We start from the raw sequence: 14,127 nt of genomic DNA, 5'->3' as shown, positions 1-14,127 counted from the left end.
AAACAAAAAACCAAACCTGTTGCTGTGGAGTTGACTCCAACTCACAGTAACCCTACAAGACAGAATAGAACTGCCCCATATGGCGGTGGATTCGATCTGCCGACCTTTTGGTTAGCTGCCTAGCACTTAACCACTGTGCCACCAGGGCTCCCAAGAAATCCCTGTGGAGCACAGTTCTCCTGTGTAACACGTGGGGTTGCCATGAGTCAGAAGTGACTCGACAGCAGTGGATTGGGTTTGGTTTATGACCGAGGCACTGTTCTAAGCTCTTTATGCAAGTTACCTCCTTTAATTCTATGTTGGAGGTGTTGTAACACCCATTTTACAGATGAGAAAACTAAGGTTCAGAGTGGTTATCAGTAGCTTTCTCCAAGGTCACAGCTAGTAAATGTGCAACCTGGAAAATGATGCAGGCTTGGGGTTGCTCACTGCAGGGCGCGTGGTTTGTGGTCACAAAACACTGTCCATCAATAGGAGGCTAGTTACTTTCTCACAGTGCAATGGGAGGCCAGTTGCCTGCAGGCACTGGAGTGGTTCTTTGTGCACTGATATGAACGAATCTCCAAGATGTATTGCTCTGTGAAAAAGCAAGCGTTGAAGAATATGCAAATATTTGTTTTAAAAATATGTGAATGCTGTACACCAATGTTCATTACAGCACTTCTCACAATAGCCAAAGGGTGAAAACAACAGACACGCCCATCAACAGACAAATGGGTAAACAAAATGTGGTGCAGGTAGTCTCCAACTTGCAACGCATTCTAGTTAGGGTGAACCACACTGACTACTGTTCATTTTGTTTTGTTTGTTTTCTTGTACATCTTACCGTTAGTAATATGTACTACATACAATGTTGCAGGGTGTAATTTGCTGATGTACTACATACGATGTTGCAGGGTATAATTTGCTGATGTTATTATTCTCAGATGCTCACTCCCAGATATTCCATGCTATGATTTACCATTCAAAACACTGCCGTATCGCCAGCTACTATGGCCTGGTCCACAACGAAGTTGGTGCTGGTGTCAGGAGTTGTCATGGACAGAAAGTTGGGCAGTGTTCAACTCTAACGAAATACAACGATTAAACTGGGCAGACACCCAACAGCTTTTGCCACTCCGACTTTCTTGTGACACTGATGCTGGCTTCATTGTAGACCAAGCCTGTAGTGTGACCTTACTGTTTTATACTGTAATAAGCTTCTGTTGTTCATGAGAGGCCAAGTTGTCCAAGTTTCTCTAACTGTAACACCTGCACTGCTTGATCCCCAGCAATATGTCCAGTAAAAGAAGCCATTCCACTGCAAGTTCTAATCCAAAAATGAAGTGAGGAGGGCTCTAGACATGGATGTAAAAATGAGGATCATTAAGGCCTATGATACCCGTTGCCATGGGGTTGAATCTGACTCATAGCGATCCTATAAGTCAGAGTAGAATTCCCCCATAGGGTTTCCAAGGAGTGGCTGGTGGATGTGAACTGCCAACATTTTGGGTAGCAGCGGAGCTCTTACCCACTGAGCCACCAGGGCTCCTAAGGTGGCTGTAACAACGGGCTCAAGCTTAACAACAATTGTGGGGATGGCTCAGGACCGGGCAGTGTTTCATTCTATTGTACATAGGGTTGCTATGAGTTGCTCGGAACTGACTCGACAGAACCTAACAACAACAATAACCACCACCCAGAGACTCAAGGGAGCTCAAAACAAAACAAAACAAAACTTGTTGCCATTCTGTTGGTTCCGACTCCTATTTACCCTATAGGACAGAGTAGAACTGCCTCATAGAATTTCCGTGGCTTTAATCTTTAAGGAAGCAGAGTGCCACATCTTTCTCCCAAAGAGGGCCTGGTGGGTTCAAACCACCAACCATTCAGTTAGCAACCATGATTAATTACTGCACCACCAGGGCTCTTTAAGGGATCTCCAAGCCCCATTTCATCCTGGAAAGCATGCTCACTTGGATAATGAAGTCCTATACATCCTTCAACGCCCGGCCGAATTGTCCCTCCTCCAAGAAGCCTTCCCTGGCCCTCCAAGAAGCAGAATTCTTCTTCACCACTGGCTTCTCCAGCCCCTATCCATCTCCCATGGAGCTAGTGGTGTGTGTCCTGTGCTCTGTCCCTCTCTCTCCCCCAGCATGGAAGCCTCTGGAAGTGAGGCCTAGAGGTCCTCTGGGGCTCCAGCACAGAGATGGACTACGAAAAAGGGTTTGATGAATAAACGCATAGCCAAAAGCAGGTGAGAGATCATGCCCAGATATCCAGGGTCTCCTCTCTCTGGGCCTCAGTATTTCTGCACCACAAAGTGGGTACAACAGGGAAAAAGCTCATGTTCACAAGGTGGCCATGACCCTGAGGGATGCTGGTCAGGGGGCAGGTGTGATAATGGTGGAGGAGGCTATGCTCTGGGTTATTCACCCAGGACCCGCTGGCCCTAGAGATTGAAAAATTTAGCAAATGGTATTGAGAAATTTGGGGCAGCCCTAGGGAAGAATAGAGGGGCGGGGAAAAGGCGGGCAGCAGATAAGAGGCGGCCTCCAGCTGCCCCTGCTCACTCCTCCCCGTCCTCTCCCTCTGCCCCTCTGCCCCTCCACTGTCCCTGCACTATGGGACCTGCTTCGGGTTCCAGCCTGCTTCTGCTGCTGCTGGCCAGCCTCCCCCTGGCCCTGGGGGACCCCATGTGAGTTATCTCAACCCACCCAACAAGGCTGCTTCTGGGATAAGAGCAGGCATTTGTGGGCACAGGTCCCTGCAGAATCCAGGGTGTTTGGAGAGTCAGGTTAGGGGCTGCTAGAAATTTGGCTGCCTGTTGGTTTGACTGTTTATGGGGTGTGTGTTTGTGGAATGTTCTGTGTGGGGGTTCTGAAGTTTATAGAATTGGGGGTCTCTACGTGTAGGAGTTATGGGCTTTGGGCATTTGTGGGGTTTAGGTGATTATTGGTTGGGATGATTTGAGCTTTGTAGATTTGAACCTTACAGGATTTAGGAGTTTGTAGTTTTGGGGTTTATGGTTTTCCATGTTTGTAGGTTTCAGGGTTTGGTGGTTTGGGTTCATGACAGCTTTGGGTTTGTGTGTGGATTTGGATATTTATAGGATTGAGGTGTTAGAGGTTTAGGTTTGGGATGCTCTAGGACTTGGAGTTTAGAGGTTTGAGTGGGTTTACAGTTACATGGGTTTGGTTGCCTATACCTTGGGGTATCTGAGGGTTTAGGAGTTTATATCTGGGGTATTTGGAGACTTAGGGGAGTCTCTAGGCAGCGCAAATAGTTAAACTGCTCGGCTGCTAACTGAAAGGTCGGAAGTTCAAGACCACTCAGAGGCACCTCCGACGAAAGTCCTGGTCATCTGCTTCTGGAAAACCAGCCATTTAAATAAAACCCTACGGTTCACAGTTCTACTCTGACACACATGGGGTCGCCATGAGTCAGAGTTGACACCACTGCATAGAGATTTAGGGGTTTAGAACTTTGGGTGTTTGTGGCCTGGAAGTCTAGAGGCTTGGGGGGGTTCAGGTTCTGGTTTTGAGGTTCTGGGGTTGGTGGAGTCCGCTGTTGGCCCGTCGAGGTTTCACAGGTCAAGGTGGGGTGAGGGTGGGGGTCAGGGTGGCTGCCCTCCCTGCTCACGTGGGGGAGCCTGTGGCGGCTCCCAGAGATATATGCGGATCTAGATACAGCCTTGGCAGCACCCCAGGACAGTCATTGGATGCTCTCCAGGACCAGAGGGTGGGACAGAGCTTCAAGGGTCAGAGTTTGGGATGACAGCTCCGCCTCCGCGCCTCCTCCTGCAGGTACTCCATGATCACCCCCAATGTCCTGAGGCTAGAGAATGATGAGATGGTGGTGCTGGAGGCCCACGACGTGCAAGGGGACATTCCCGTCACCGTCACCGTCCACGACTTCCCTGGCAAGAAGCAAGCGTTGGTCAGCGAGAAAACCGTGCTGACCTCCGCAAACAGCCACCTGGGCACCGTCACCATCAAGGTGGACAGAGGCTGGTGCTGGCACCCACAGCCCTCCCCCGGGCCCCTCCTCCCGTTTCCAAGCCCTCCCATCTCTGAGCCCCTCCCCCTCTGAGTCCCCGCCCATCTCTGAGACCCTACCCCTCACGCGTCTCCTCACCTCTGAGTCCCCTGTCTTCTGGGAGCTCAGGCACCATGGGCACCGTCTCTGAAGCTGACCCCTAACGATCCCTTGTCCTGTGCCTAGATCCCGGCCAACGAGGAGTTAAGGTCCGACAAGAAGACTAAGTTCGTGATCGTCCAGGCGATCTTCAAGGACACCTCGGTGGAGAAGGTGGTGCTGGTCAGCCTGCAGAGCGGTTACCTCTTCATCCAGACGGACAAGACCATCTACACCCCGGGCTCCACAGGTGAGGCGGGGCGGGGCTGGGCGGGGCGGGGGCGGGGCTGGGCGGAGGGGCGGGACCTCACCAGGTCTCCTTTCTCTACCCACCACCCCCAGTCCTCTACCGGGTCTACACTGTGGACCACCAACTGCTGCCCGTGGGCCGGACGGTGATCATCACCATCGAGGTACCAGCCAGCCGGGGCCCCGAGACCCGGAGACAGAGACTCGGGGAGAGATAAAGAGTTGGAGAGAGGCAGAGAAAGAGACACCGGTGTGGGGCGGTGCTTGTGGGTTCTGTGTGAAGCTGGGCAGGTTACTTCACCTTCCTGAGCCTCAGTTTCCTCATCTGAAGATGGGACCAAAAAAAAAAAAAACCGTTTCGGTCGAGTCGATTCCGACTCTTAGCGACCCTATAGGACGGAGTAGCAGAGTAGAACTGCCCCATATAGTTTCTGAGGAGCACCTGGTGGATTTGAACTGCCGACCTTTTGGTTAGCAGCCATAGCTGTTAACCCCTACACAACCAGGGTTTCCGAAGATGGGACAATGACAGATAATTCTATATGGTCTGTTCCCCCCTTCCCGCAGCAGCCAGAGGGCGCCCGTGAGCCCCTGAGTCGGCGCTGATCCCTCCTCTGGTCATAGCCCTTCAGGGCTCCCACCTCCCAAGGGTAAAAACCCAAGTCCTCCCGCAGCCCACAGGGCCCTGCACGACCTGTCCCGTCCCCTCCCTGCCCTCGCCTTTTCTTCTGTCCCCCTCGCCCAGCCCTCCAGCCAGACCAGGAAAGGAGGAAGGGAGGAAGGAAGGGATGTTTCCTCCTCATAGCTTTTAGAGAGATCTTGCAAGGGTCAGAGGGACCAAGCAAGTAAAGTATTTGAAGGTCCCTGGGTGGTGCTAACGGTTTGCATTCAGCTACTAACCTGAAGGAGCCCGGGTGGTGCAGTGGTTAAGAGCTCGGCTGCTAACAAAAAGGTCTGTGGTTCAAATCCACCAGCCACTCCTTGGAAACCTGGTGGGGCAGCTCTACTCTGTCCTTCAGGGTCCCTGTGAGTCAGGACCGAGTCAACAGCACCTAACAAAAACAACAACTAACCTAAAGGTTGGCAGTTCTGACCCACTCAGCTGTGCCACAGAAAAAAGGTCTGGTGGCCTGGTTCCATAAAGATTGTTGTTGTTGTTGTTGCTAGGTGTCGTCGGGTCGGTTCCGACTCATAGCGACCCTGTGCACAACAGAATGAAACACTGCCTGGTTCTGAGCCATCCTTACAATCGTTGTTATGCTTGAGCTCATTGTTGCAGCCACTGTGTCAATCCACCTCGTTGAGAGTCTTCCTCTTTTCCGCTGACCCTGTACTCTCCCAAGCATGATGTCCTTCTCCAGGGACTGATCCCTCCTGACAACATGTCCAAAGTATGTAAGACACAGTCTCACCATCCTTGCTTCTAAGGAGCATTCTGGTTGTACTTCTTCCAAGACAGATTTGTTCCTTCTTTTGGCAGTCCATGGTATATTCAACATTCTTTGCCAACAACAGAATTCTAAGGCGTCAACTCTTCTTCGGTCTTCCTTATTCATTGTCCAGCTTTCACATGCATATGATGTCATTGAAAATAGCATGGCTTGGCTCAGGCGCATCTTAGTCTTCAAGGTGACATCTTTGCTCTTCGACACTTTAAAGAGGTCCTTTGCAGCAGATTTACCCAATGCAATGTGTCTTTTGATTTCTTGACTGCTGCTTCCGTGTGTGTTGATTGTGGATCCAAGTAAAATGAAATCCTTGACAACTTCAATCTTTTCTCCGTTTATCATGATGTTGCTCATTGGTCCAGTTGTGAGGATTTTTCTTTTCTTTATGTTGAGGTGTAATCCATACTGAAGGCTGTGGTCTTTGATCTTCACTAGTAAGTACTTCAACTCCTCTTCACTTTCAGCAAGCAAGGTTGTGTCATCTGTGTAACGCCAGTTGTTAATGAGTCTTCCTCCAATCCTGATGCCCCGTTCTTCTTCATATAACCCAGCTTCTTGGATTATTTGCTCAGCACAAAGATTGAATAGGTATGGTGAAAGAATACAACCCTGACGCACACCTTTCCTGACTTTAAACTCATCAGTATCCCCTTGTTCTGTAGGAACAACTGCCTCTTGATGTATGTAAAGGTTCCTCATGAGCACACTCTCAGCATTTCTTAAGCTGAAAAAAATTGAAGAGAAATTTCAAGCCTTGAGTTGCAATAGTGAAGGTTTCTATGGGGAAAATATTATATGATGCAGGAAGCATCAAAAGAGATGGAAGGAATACACAGTCATAATACCAAAAAGAATTAGTCATTGTTCAACCATTTCAAGAGGTAGCATATGATCAGGAACCGATGGTACTGAAGGAAGAAGTCCAAGCTGCTCTGAAGGCATTGGTGAAAAACCAGGCTCCAGGAATTGATGGAATATCATTTGAGATGTTTCAACAAATGGATGCAGCCCTGGAGGTGCTCACTCGTCTATGCTAAGAAATATGGAAGACAGCTTCCTGGCCAACTGACTGGAAGAGATCCATACTTATGCCTATTCCCAAGAAAGGTGATCCAATCTAATGCGGAAATTATAGAACAGTACCATTACTATCACAAGCAAGCAAAATTTTGCTGAAGATCATTCAAACATGGCTGCAGCAATATATCAACAGGGAACTGCCAGAAATTCAGGCTGGTTTCAGAAGAGGACATGGAACCAGGGATATCATTGCTGATGTCAGATGGATCCTGGCTGAAAGCAGAGAATACCAGAAGGATGTTTACCTGTGTTTTATTGACTATGCAAAGGCATTTGACTGTGTGGATCATAACAAACTATGGATAACATTGCGAAGAACGGGAATTCCATAAAGATTGCACCCAAGAAAACCCTATAGAGCAGTTTTACTCTGTAACTAATGGGGTTGCCATGAGTTGGAATCCACTGGACAGCAACGAGTTTAGGGTGTGGTGGGACCTGTAGGGAACGGAGAGCATACACCACGCTTAAGACACAGCCGCTGCCCAGCTCCAAACAAGTATGGCCTTGTGGGAACACTCATTATCCTCAGAACTTTCCAATTTCCAAGAGAAGCCAGAGCACCACATTTTTCAGCAACGTCTCCTGATCTGTAGCCATTTGGAACTAATGGAGCAAAGTGTGTATTAGACTGAATCACACACAGTCAGGAAGTGAAATACAGGCAATTACATGAGGCTGAGTCTATTCAAACCCTTTGCACAGCGTCTGGTACAAAATGAATGCATACTAAACGCCAGTTAGTATTATTCACAGTCACTGATAATAATGAGCTCACGCTTATATTAGCTGTGTCCCAAGACAAGGAGGCAGGTACTATTATTATCTCCATTTTATGGGTATGCAAATTCAGCGCCAAGAGGTTAAGGAACTTGCCCAGGGTCACACAGCTTGGAAGTGGCACCTTGGGGATTTGAACTCAGGCCCAGGCTCTTAAACGCTGCCTGTGTAGACGTGGTGCGGAGAAGGAGTCCAGACACAGAGAGGTGGAGGGAGCCGAGGGCCTGGATCTGGCCTCTGACCCCACTCCCGCGTCTGCCCGCAGACCCCCGATGGCGTTCCCATCAAGAAAGACTCCTTGTCTTCTCACAATCAGTTTGGCATCTTGTCCTTGTCTTGGAACATCCCGGAGCTGGTCAAGTATGTCAGGCCTTCCCATAGGAGGGTTAGGGCTCCCCTACCCCCGGAGCCGGAGTGGAGGGCTGCGAGGCTGGGCCAGGCCACTCACCAGGCCCTCCCCGCTTCCCCCCAGCATGGGCCAGTGGAAGATCCAAGCCCACTTCGAAGATTCCCCACAGCAGGTCTTCTCCACGGAGTTTGAGGTGAAGGAGTACGGTAAGAGGAGGAGAGAGCCGGGTGGGAGCCCCTACCCGGTGACGCCGGCCCCCGCTGTCCCCACCAACGTCTTCTCTCCCCCGCAGTGCTGCCTAGCTTTGAGGTGGAAGTGGAGCCCACAGAGAAGTTCTACTACATTCATGATCCCAAGGGCCTGGAGGTCACCATCACTGCCAGGTGAGGGGCAGGGGCGGAGCCAGGGGCGGGCCAGGGGAGCGGCCTGGGCGGGGCGAGGCCGGCGCGGGTGGGCTCTGGGTCCTCGGGCCCCGCGAGCGGACGTGGAGGGAGACTGCTTTCCAGGAGTGGGGCTCTGAGACCCTCCTCGTCTCACAGGTTCTTATACGGGAAGAACGTGGATGGGATGGCCTTCGTCATCTTCGGCGTGCAGGACGGTGACCAGAGGATTTCGCTGGCGCAGTCCCTCACCCGCGTCGTGGTACCTGGCAGAGGCCCCTCTGAGCCCCTCCCTTTCTGAGGCCCTCCCCCGTAGAGCCCCTCCTTTTCAGCCCTTCCCCCTCTGAAACCCTCCCCCTCTGAGCCCCTCACCTTCTGAGGCCCTCCCTTTCTGAACCCCTCCCCTCTGAGCACCTCCTTTTCAGCCCTTCCCCCCTGAAATCCTCCCCCTCTGAGCCCCTCCTCCTCTGAGACCCTCCCCTTCTGAGGCCCTCCCCCTCTGAGCGCCTTCCTTTCACCCCTTCCTCCTCTGAGATCCTTCCCCCTCTGAGATCTCCCTCCCAAGACCTTTCTCCTGAAACCCTCCTCCTCTCTGATCCCCTCCTCCCTCCGAGGGTCCCTGAGACCCACCCTCTCTCTGAACCCCTCCGTCTTCTGAGAGTCCTCCTGCTCTCTTGGGCCCTCTCCACTCTCTGAGGCCCTCTTGTCCCCTGGCCCCTCTGAGCCCTCTTCCCTCTCTGAAACCCCCTCTTCATTTTGAGCTCTCACCCCCCATCTGAGGCTCCTCCCCCTCGCAGTCTCTCTCCGTATCAGCCCCTCCCCCTCTGCCCCTCCTGCCCTGAGCCCTCATCTCCCCCCCCAGATAGAGGATGGCAATGGCGAGGCAGTGCTGAGCCGAGATGTCCTGCTAAACGGGGTGCAGCCCTCGAGACCCGAGGCCCTGGTGGGGAAGTCCTTGTACGTGTCAGTCACTGTCATCCTGCAATCAGGTGAGGCCTGGTCTGCGGCCACCGCCCAGTGCTACTGCCATCCAGTCTGAGAGGGGGACTGGGCAGAGGAGGAAGCCCAGGGTCCAAGGGAGGGCCCTGTCTGAGGGCAGAGGAAGGCTTTGCTGGAGGGGAAGGCCCAGTCTGAGGCTGGAGGCCTGGTCTGAAGGGTGTGGCCCAGTCTGAAAGTGGGGTCCAGTCTGAAGGGGGAGATGCAGTTGAAGGGGGAGCCAGTCTGAGAGGGGAGGCTCAGTGTGAGGATGGAGTCCAGTCTAAGGCGGGAAGCCCAGTCTGAGGCGGGGAGATCAGGTCCTGAGGAGGGCCCAGGAGCCTGCCCTCATGACCGCCCCCCCACCCCAGGCAGCGACATGGTGGAAGCTGAGCGCAGCGGGATCCCCATCGTGACCTCCCCCTACCAGATCCACTTCACCAAGACGCCCAAGTTCTTCAAGCCAGCCATGCCCTTCGACCTCATGGTGAGACCCCGGGCAGCGAGGCTGTACCCCCGGCCCCTGATTCCCCACCCCTCTGGATCCCCTCCACCTGCCTTGCTCCTCTACAGGTCTTTGTGACGAACCCTGATGGCTCTCCAGCCCGCCAAATCCCCGTGGTGACCAAAGACAATGTGCAGTCCCTGACCCAGGCCGACGGTGTGGCCAAGCTGACCATCAACATGCCCAGCAACCGAAGCCCCCAGACCATCATGGTGCGTCTGGGCCTGGCTTGGGATCCCCCCACCAGGAAGACCCCTTTATTTGCACAGAGGGGTCCTGCCATGTGCAAAAAGATGTTCTCATTTGCATAGAGGGATTCTCATTTGCCCAATGGAGTCTTGCATTTGCCTTCAGGGGTTATCTTCTTATACAGAGGGGTTCTTCGTTTGAACAGTGGTGTTCTGATGTTTGTATACAGGGTTCCTGTCATTTAAACAGAGATGTTCTCATTTGCATAGAGGATTCTCATGCGTGCAGTAGGGTTCTGGGGTCTGCACAGCTAGGTTTGGCCACCTGCCTAGAGAGGCCCAGTCTTTTGCACAGTGGGGTTCTGTCATTTATACAGAGAATTTTCATTTGCATAGAAGAGGTCCCTATTTGCATCAAATAAAAAAAAAATACTTGCATCAAGGGGCCCTGTATTTGCATACATGGGGTCTCCATTTGCATTGCATCCAGGGAGTCTCAGCTGCACAGTGGGGTCTTGCCATTGCACAGCGGGGCCCTTTCTTGGCAGAAGGGTCCTGACATTTGTATGGAGGGATTCTCCATGTGCACAGGGGGCCCTGTTATTTGCACAGAGGGGTCCTACATCTGCTTAGAGGGGTCCTTGTTTAGATGAATGGGCTCTTTCACTGGCATGCCATGGGCCTCCCATGTACTTGGATAGGGGCTCGGCTCATGCAGGCGGTTCTCTCATTCTCACACAGGGGTCTGAAGCTTGCTGGGAGGGGCTCTGCAGTTTACACATTTCCACAGTGGGACCAGTTCTTCTGGCTTCTGTGGCCTTGGGCGTGTTATACCTCGTTGGGAGGTGACACAGCTCATGTGCACGATGCAGATGTCCTCAGGGGCCTCTGCCCCACTCCTAGGCTGGGCAGCCCATCTTTGCTGGAAGCATGTATGCGGTATGAGTCACGTATTGCTGCTGTAACACATGACCCCAAACTTTGTGACTTAAAACAACAGGAATTTATTATCTGAGAGTTCTGGAGGTCAGAAGTCAAAAATCGGTCTCAATGGGCTAAAGTCAAGAGGTCGACAGGGATACAGTCCTTCTGAAGGCTCTAGAGAAGAATCCATTCCTTGCCTTTTTCAGCTTCTACAGGCCACCCACATTCCTTGATTAGTGGCCCCCTCCTCCATCTCCAATGCCAGCAGCATAGAATCTTCCAGTCTCTCTTTCTCTCCGACCTCTGATTCCATGTTACATGTCCTTCTCTGACTCTCCTTTGGTGTTGTTAGCTGTCCTGGAGTCAGACCCAACTCATGGAGACCCCATGAACATGGGACAAAACACTGCCTGGTCCTGCCCCATCCCCATGATCAGTTGAGGGTAGACCCTTATGATCCATAGAGCTTTCATTGATTGATTTCCAGAAATAGATATCCAGGCCTTTCTTGCTAGTCCTTCTTAGTCTGAAAGCGTCACTAAACCTGTTCAACCTCGTACCAATATGCCATCTTTCACCGACAGATGAGTGGTGGCTGTGCTTGAGGTGGACGGGGGGGCGGGGATCGAACCCAGGTCTTCCACATGGAAGGCAAGAATTCTAACGCTGAGCCACCACTGCCTTCTTAACTCTCCTGACCAGAAAAACCCCAAACTAGTCGCATGTGTGTCAGTGTAGGGCTATGCTCTATAGGGTTTTCAATGGCTGATTTTTTGGAAGTAGATCACCAGGCCTTTCTTCTGAGGTGCCTTCAGGTGGACCCGATCCTCCACCCTTTTGGTTAGCAGCCAAGCCCTTAACCACCCAGGGACTCTCGTTGTTGTGTGCCATTGACTTGATTCCGACTCAGAGTGACCCCATGTGACAGAGTAGGACTACTTCCTTATATTATTATCTCACTTAATCTTTATGGGAGCAGATTGCTAAATCTTTCTCCCACAGAGCTGCTGGGTAGGTTCGAATGGCCAGTCTTTCAGTTAGCAGCCGAGGCCGAGCGCTTGACCGTTATGCCACTAGGACTCCTTAAGGGACTCCTGCCTCCATCTTATACCCCGGTGATGACATTGGGCCACCTGGATAAGCCAGGATTAGCTCTCCATCTCAGCATTCTTAACTCAATCCCATCTGCAAAGTCTCTATTGCTGTGCAAGGTACCATAGTCACAGGTCCAGGGGATTCGGATGTAGACATCATTTGGGGCCATTATTCACACTCTTCTTCCTGCCCAGGTGCGCACAAAGAAAGAAGGCATCCCAGAGGCCCAGCAGGCCTCCAAGACCATGCAGGTCCAGGCCTACAGCCCCCACAGCAACTCCAACAACTATCTGCACCTCTCCGTGCCTCGTTCAGAAATCAAGCCGGGCGAGAACATCAATGTCAACTTTCACCTGCGAACAGACCCTGGCCTGCAGGCTAAGATCAGCTACTACACCTACCTGGTCAGTGCCACCTGCAGCCCGTCCTCCTTGCTCCTCCAGCTCTGCCAGGTCACCTCCCTAATCCGTGATCCCCCCACCCTCCCTTCTCCCTGACCCCCAGGTCATGAACAAGGGAAAGGTGCTGAAGGTGGGACGCCAGGTGCGGGAGTCTGACCAGGACCTGGTGGCACTTCCTCTGACCATCACGACCGACTTCATTCCCTCCTTCCGCCTGGTGGCCTATTACACCCTGGTGGGCAACAATGGAAGGGAGATAGCAGCTGACTCCGTGTGGGTGGACGTCAGGGACTCCTGCGTGGGCACGGTGAGCTCCCGGGGTCTCTCCTTGTGCCCACCACTGTACCGTCTTCTCTGGCCTCTCTCTAGTCCTCTGCATCAGTCTTTGTCCCTTGTCCATTGGCAGAAAGGGGTCCTGCCATTTGCACAGTGGGGTCCTCCGTTTGCATACAGAGGGCCTGTGATTTACATGGAAATGTTTTCATTTGCATGGAGGGGTCCTACCTTTGGATGGGGTTGTCCTGCATTTGCATGGAGGGGTTCCTCATTTGCATGGTGGGGCCCTGCATTTGGATGAGGGGGATCTGCATTTGCATGGAGGGGTCCTTCCTTTGCATTGAGGGGTTGTCTACCCACACAGCACCACTCTCTCCTTACACAGAGGGGTTCTCATCTGCACAGTGCCTCCCTCTCCCTCTACCATCTTGTCCTTTCTTCCCTCTCTGCTCCAACCTTGGCACATCTCTCTCCCTCTTGTTTTCTCTCTGACTTTCAGTCTGAGTCTGCTTCTGTTGTCATCTGTCCCTCTCTCTTCCCTCTAGCTCCACCTCTCTCTCCCTTTCGATCCAACCCAGAACCCCCTAAGTCCTTGGCTGACCAGGACTGGGCCTTGCAGGGCTGACTCCTGCTCCCACCCTCCCCACAGCTGGTGGTAAAAGGTGGTGAGAAGGACCAGAAGACATATTTGCCAGGACAGCAGATGACCCTTAGGGTAGAGGGTAACCGTGGGGCCCGAGTGGGGCTGGTGGCCGTGGACAAGGGTGTGTATGTGCTGAACAAGAAGAATAAACTGACTCAGAGTAAGGTATGCACCTGCATCAAGCTGAGGCTGGGTAGAAGATGGGGGAAGAAGCAAAGGGACGGGGCTGGGGTGGGCAGCACGATGGAGCGGGGTTAGGTGTGGGTTGGAAGTGGAGATTAGAATGGACATGGACGTGGGGTTGGGCTGGTGTTGAGGCTGAGGATGGCGATGTGGAAGGACAAGGGTTAAAGTTAGGTATGGTCGGGGGAATAGGCAGCTTTGCCTTATTTCCCAACACTGAGAGACCAATAGCTGCCTCCTTTGGAGCTGCCCAATGTGGAAGCCCTGGGGATGGGGACAGAGATGAGGATAGAGGCGGGACTGGGAAGGAGGACGAGGTGGGGTTGGACTGGGAATGGCAGTGAGGATAGCAATGCAAACGAGGGTAGAGGGAGGATGGAGATGGGGTTAGGAATAGGGGTGGGAGAGGGTTGGGAATGATGATGGATTGGGAATGAAGGTGGCGATGGGAAAGGGGTTGGAGAAGAGTCCAGGATGGAGATGGAGTGGGGTTAGGAACGGGCTTGGGAATGATACTGGGTGGGAGCTAGGCCTG

General features: G+C 52.5%; 1 protein-coding gene across 1 annotated transcript in view; it reads left to right on the top strand.

The window, feature by feature from the left end:
- The first annotated feature begins 2,548 nt into the window (after window positions 1-2,548).
- Window positions 2,549-14,127, top strand: part of LOC126072007 (complement C3-like) — a 40,707-nt gene continuing 29,128 nt past the window's right edge. Inside the window, exons 1-14 of the mRNA XM_049876583.1 lie at window positions 2,549-2,677; window positions 3,786-3,978; window positions 4,204-4,366; window positions 4,459-4,529; window positions 7,939-8,033; window positions 8,146-8,228; window positions 8,315-8,405; window positions 8,562-8,664; window positions 9,265-9,391; window positions 9,749-9,864; window positions 9,951-10,094; window positions 12,284-12,493; window positions 12,594-12,797; window positions 13,416-13,574. Of these exons, the coding sequence (XP_049732540.1) occupies window positions 2,604-2,677; window positions 3,786-3,978; window positions 4,204-4,366; window positions 4,459-4,529; window positions 7,939-8,033; window positions 8,146-8,228; window positions 8,315-8,405; window positions 8,562-8,664; window positions 9,265-9,391; window positions 9,749-9,864; window positions 9,951-10,094; window positions 12,284-12,493; window positions 12,594-12,797; window positions 13,416-13,574 (1,833 nt within the window). The 5' untranslated portion in view covers window positions 2,549-2,603. The remainder of the gene's footprint in view (window positions 2,678-3,785; window positions 3,979-4,203; window positions 4,367-4,458; window positions 4,530-7,938; window positions 8,034-8,145; window positions 8,229-8,314; window positions 8,406-8,561; window positions 8,665-9,264; window positions 9,392-9,748; window positions 9,865-9,950; window positions 10,095-12,283; window positions 12,494-12,593; window positions 12,798-13,415; window positions 13,575-14,127) is intronic.

The sequence above is a fragment of the Elephas maximus genome, chromosome 3, assembly GCF_024166365.1.
Source record: "Elephas maximus indicus isolate mEleMax1 chromosome 3, mEleMax1 primary haplotype, whole genome shotgun sequence".
Lineage (NCBI taxonomy): Eukaryota > Metazoa > Chordata > Mammalia > Proboscidea > Elephantidae > Elephas > Elephas maximus.
This window is presented reverse-complemented; position numbering and strand designations above follow the sequence as displayed.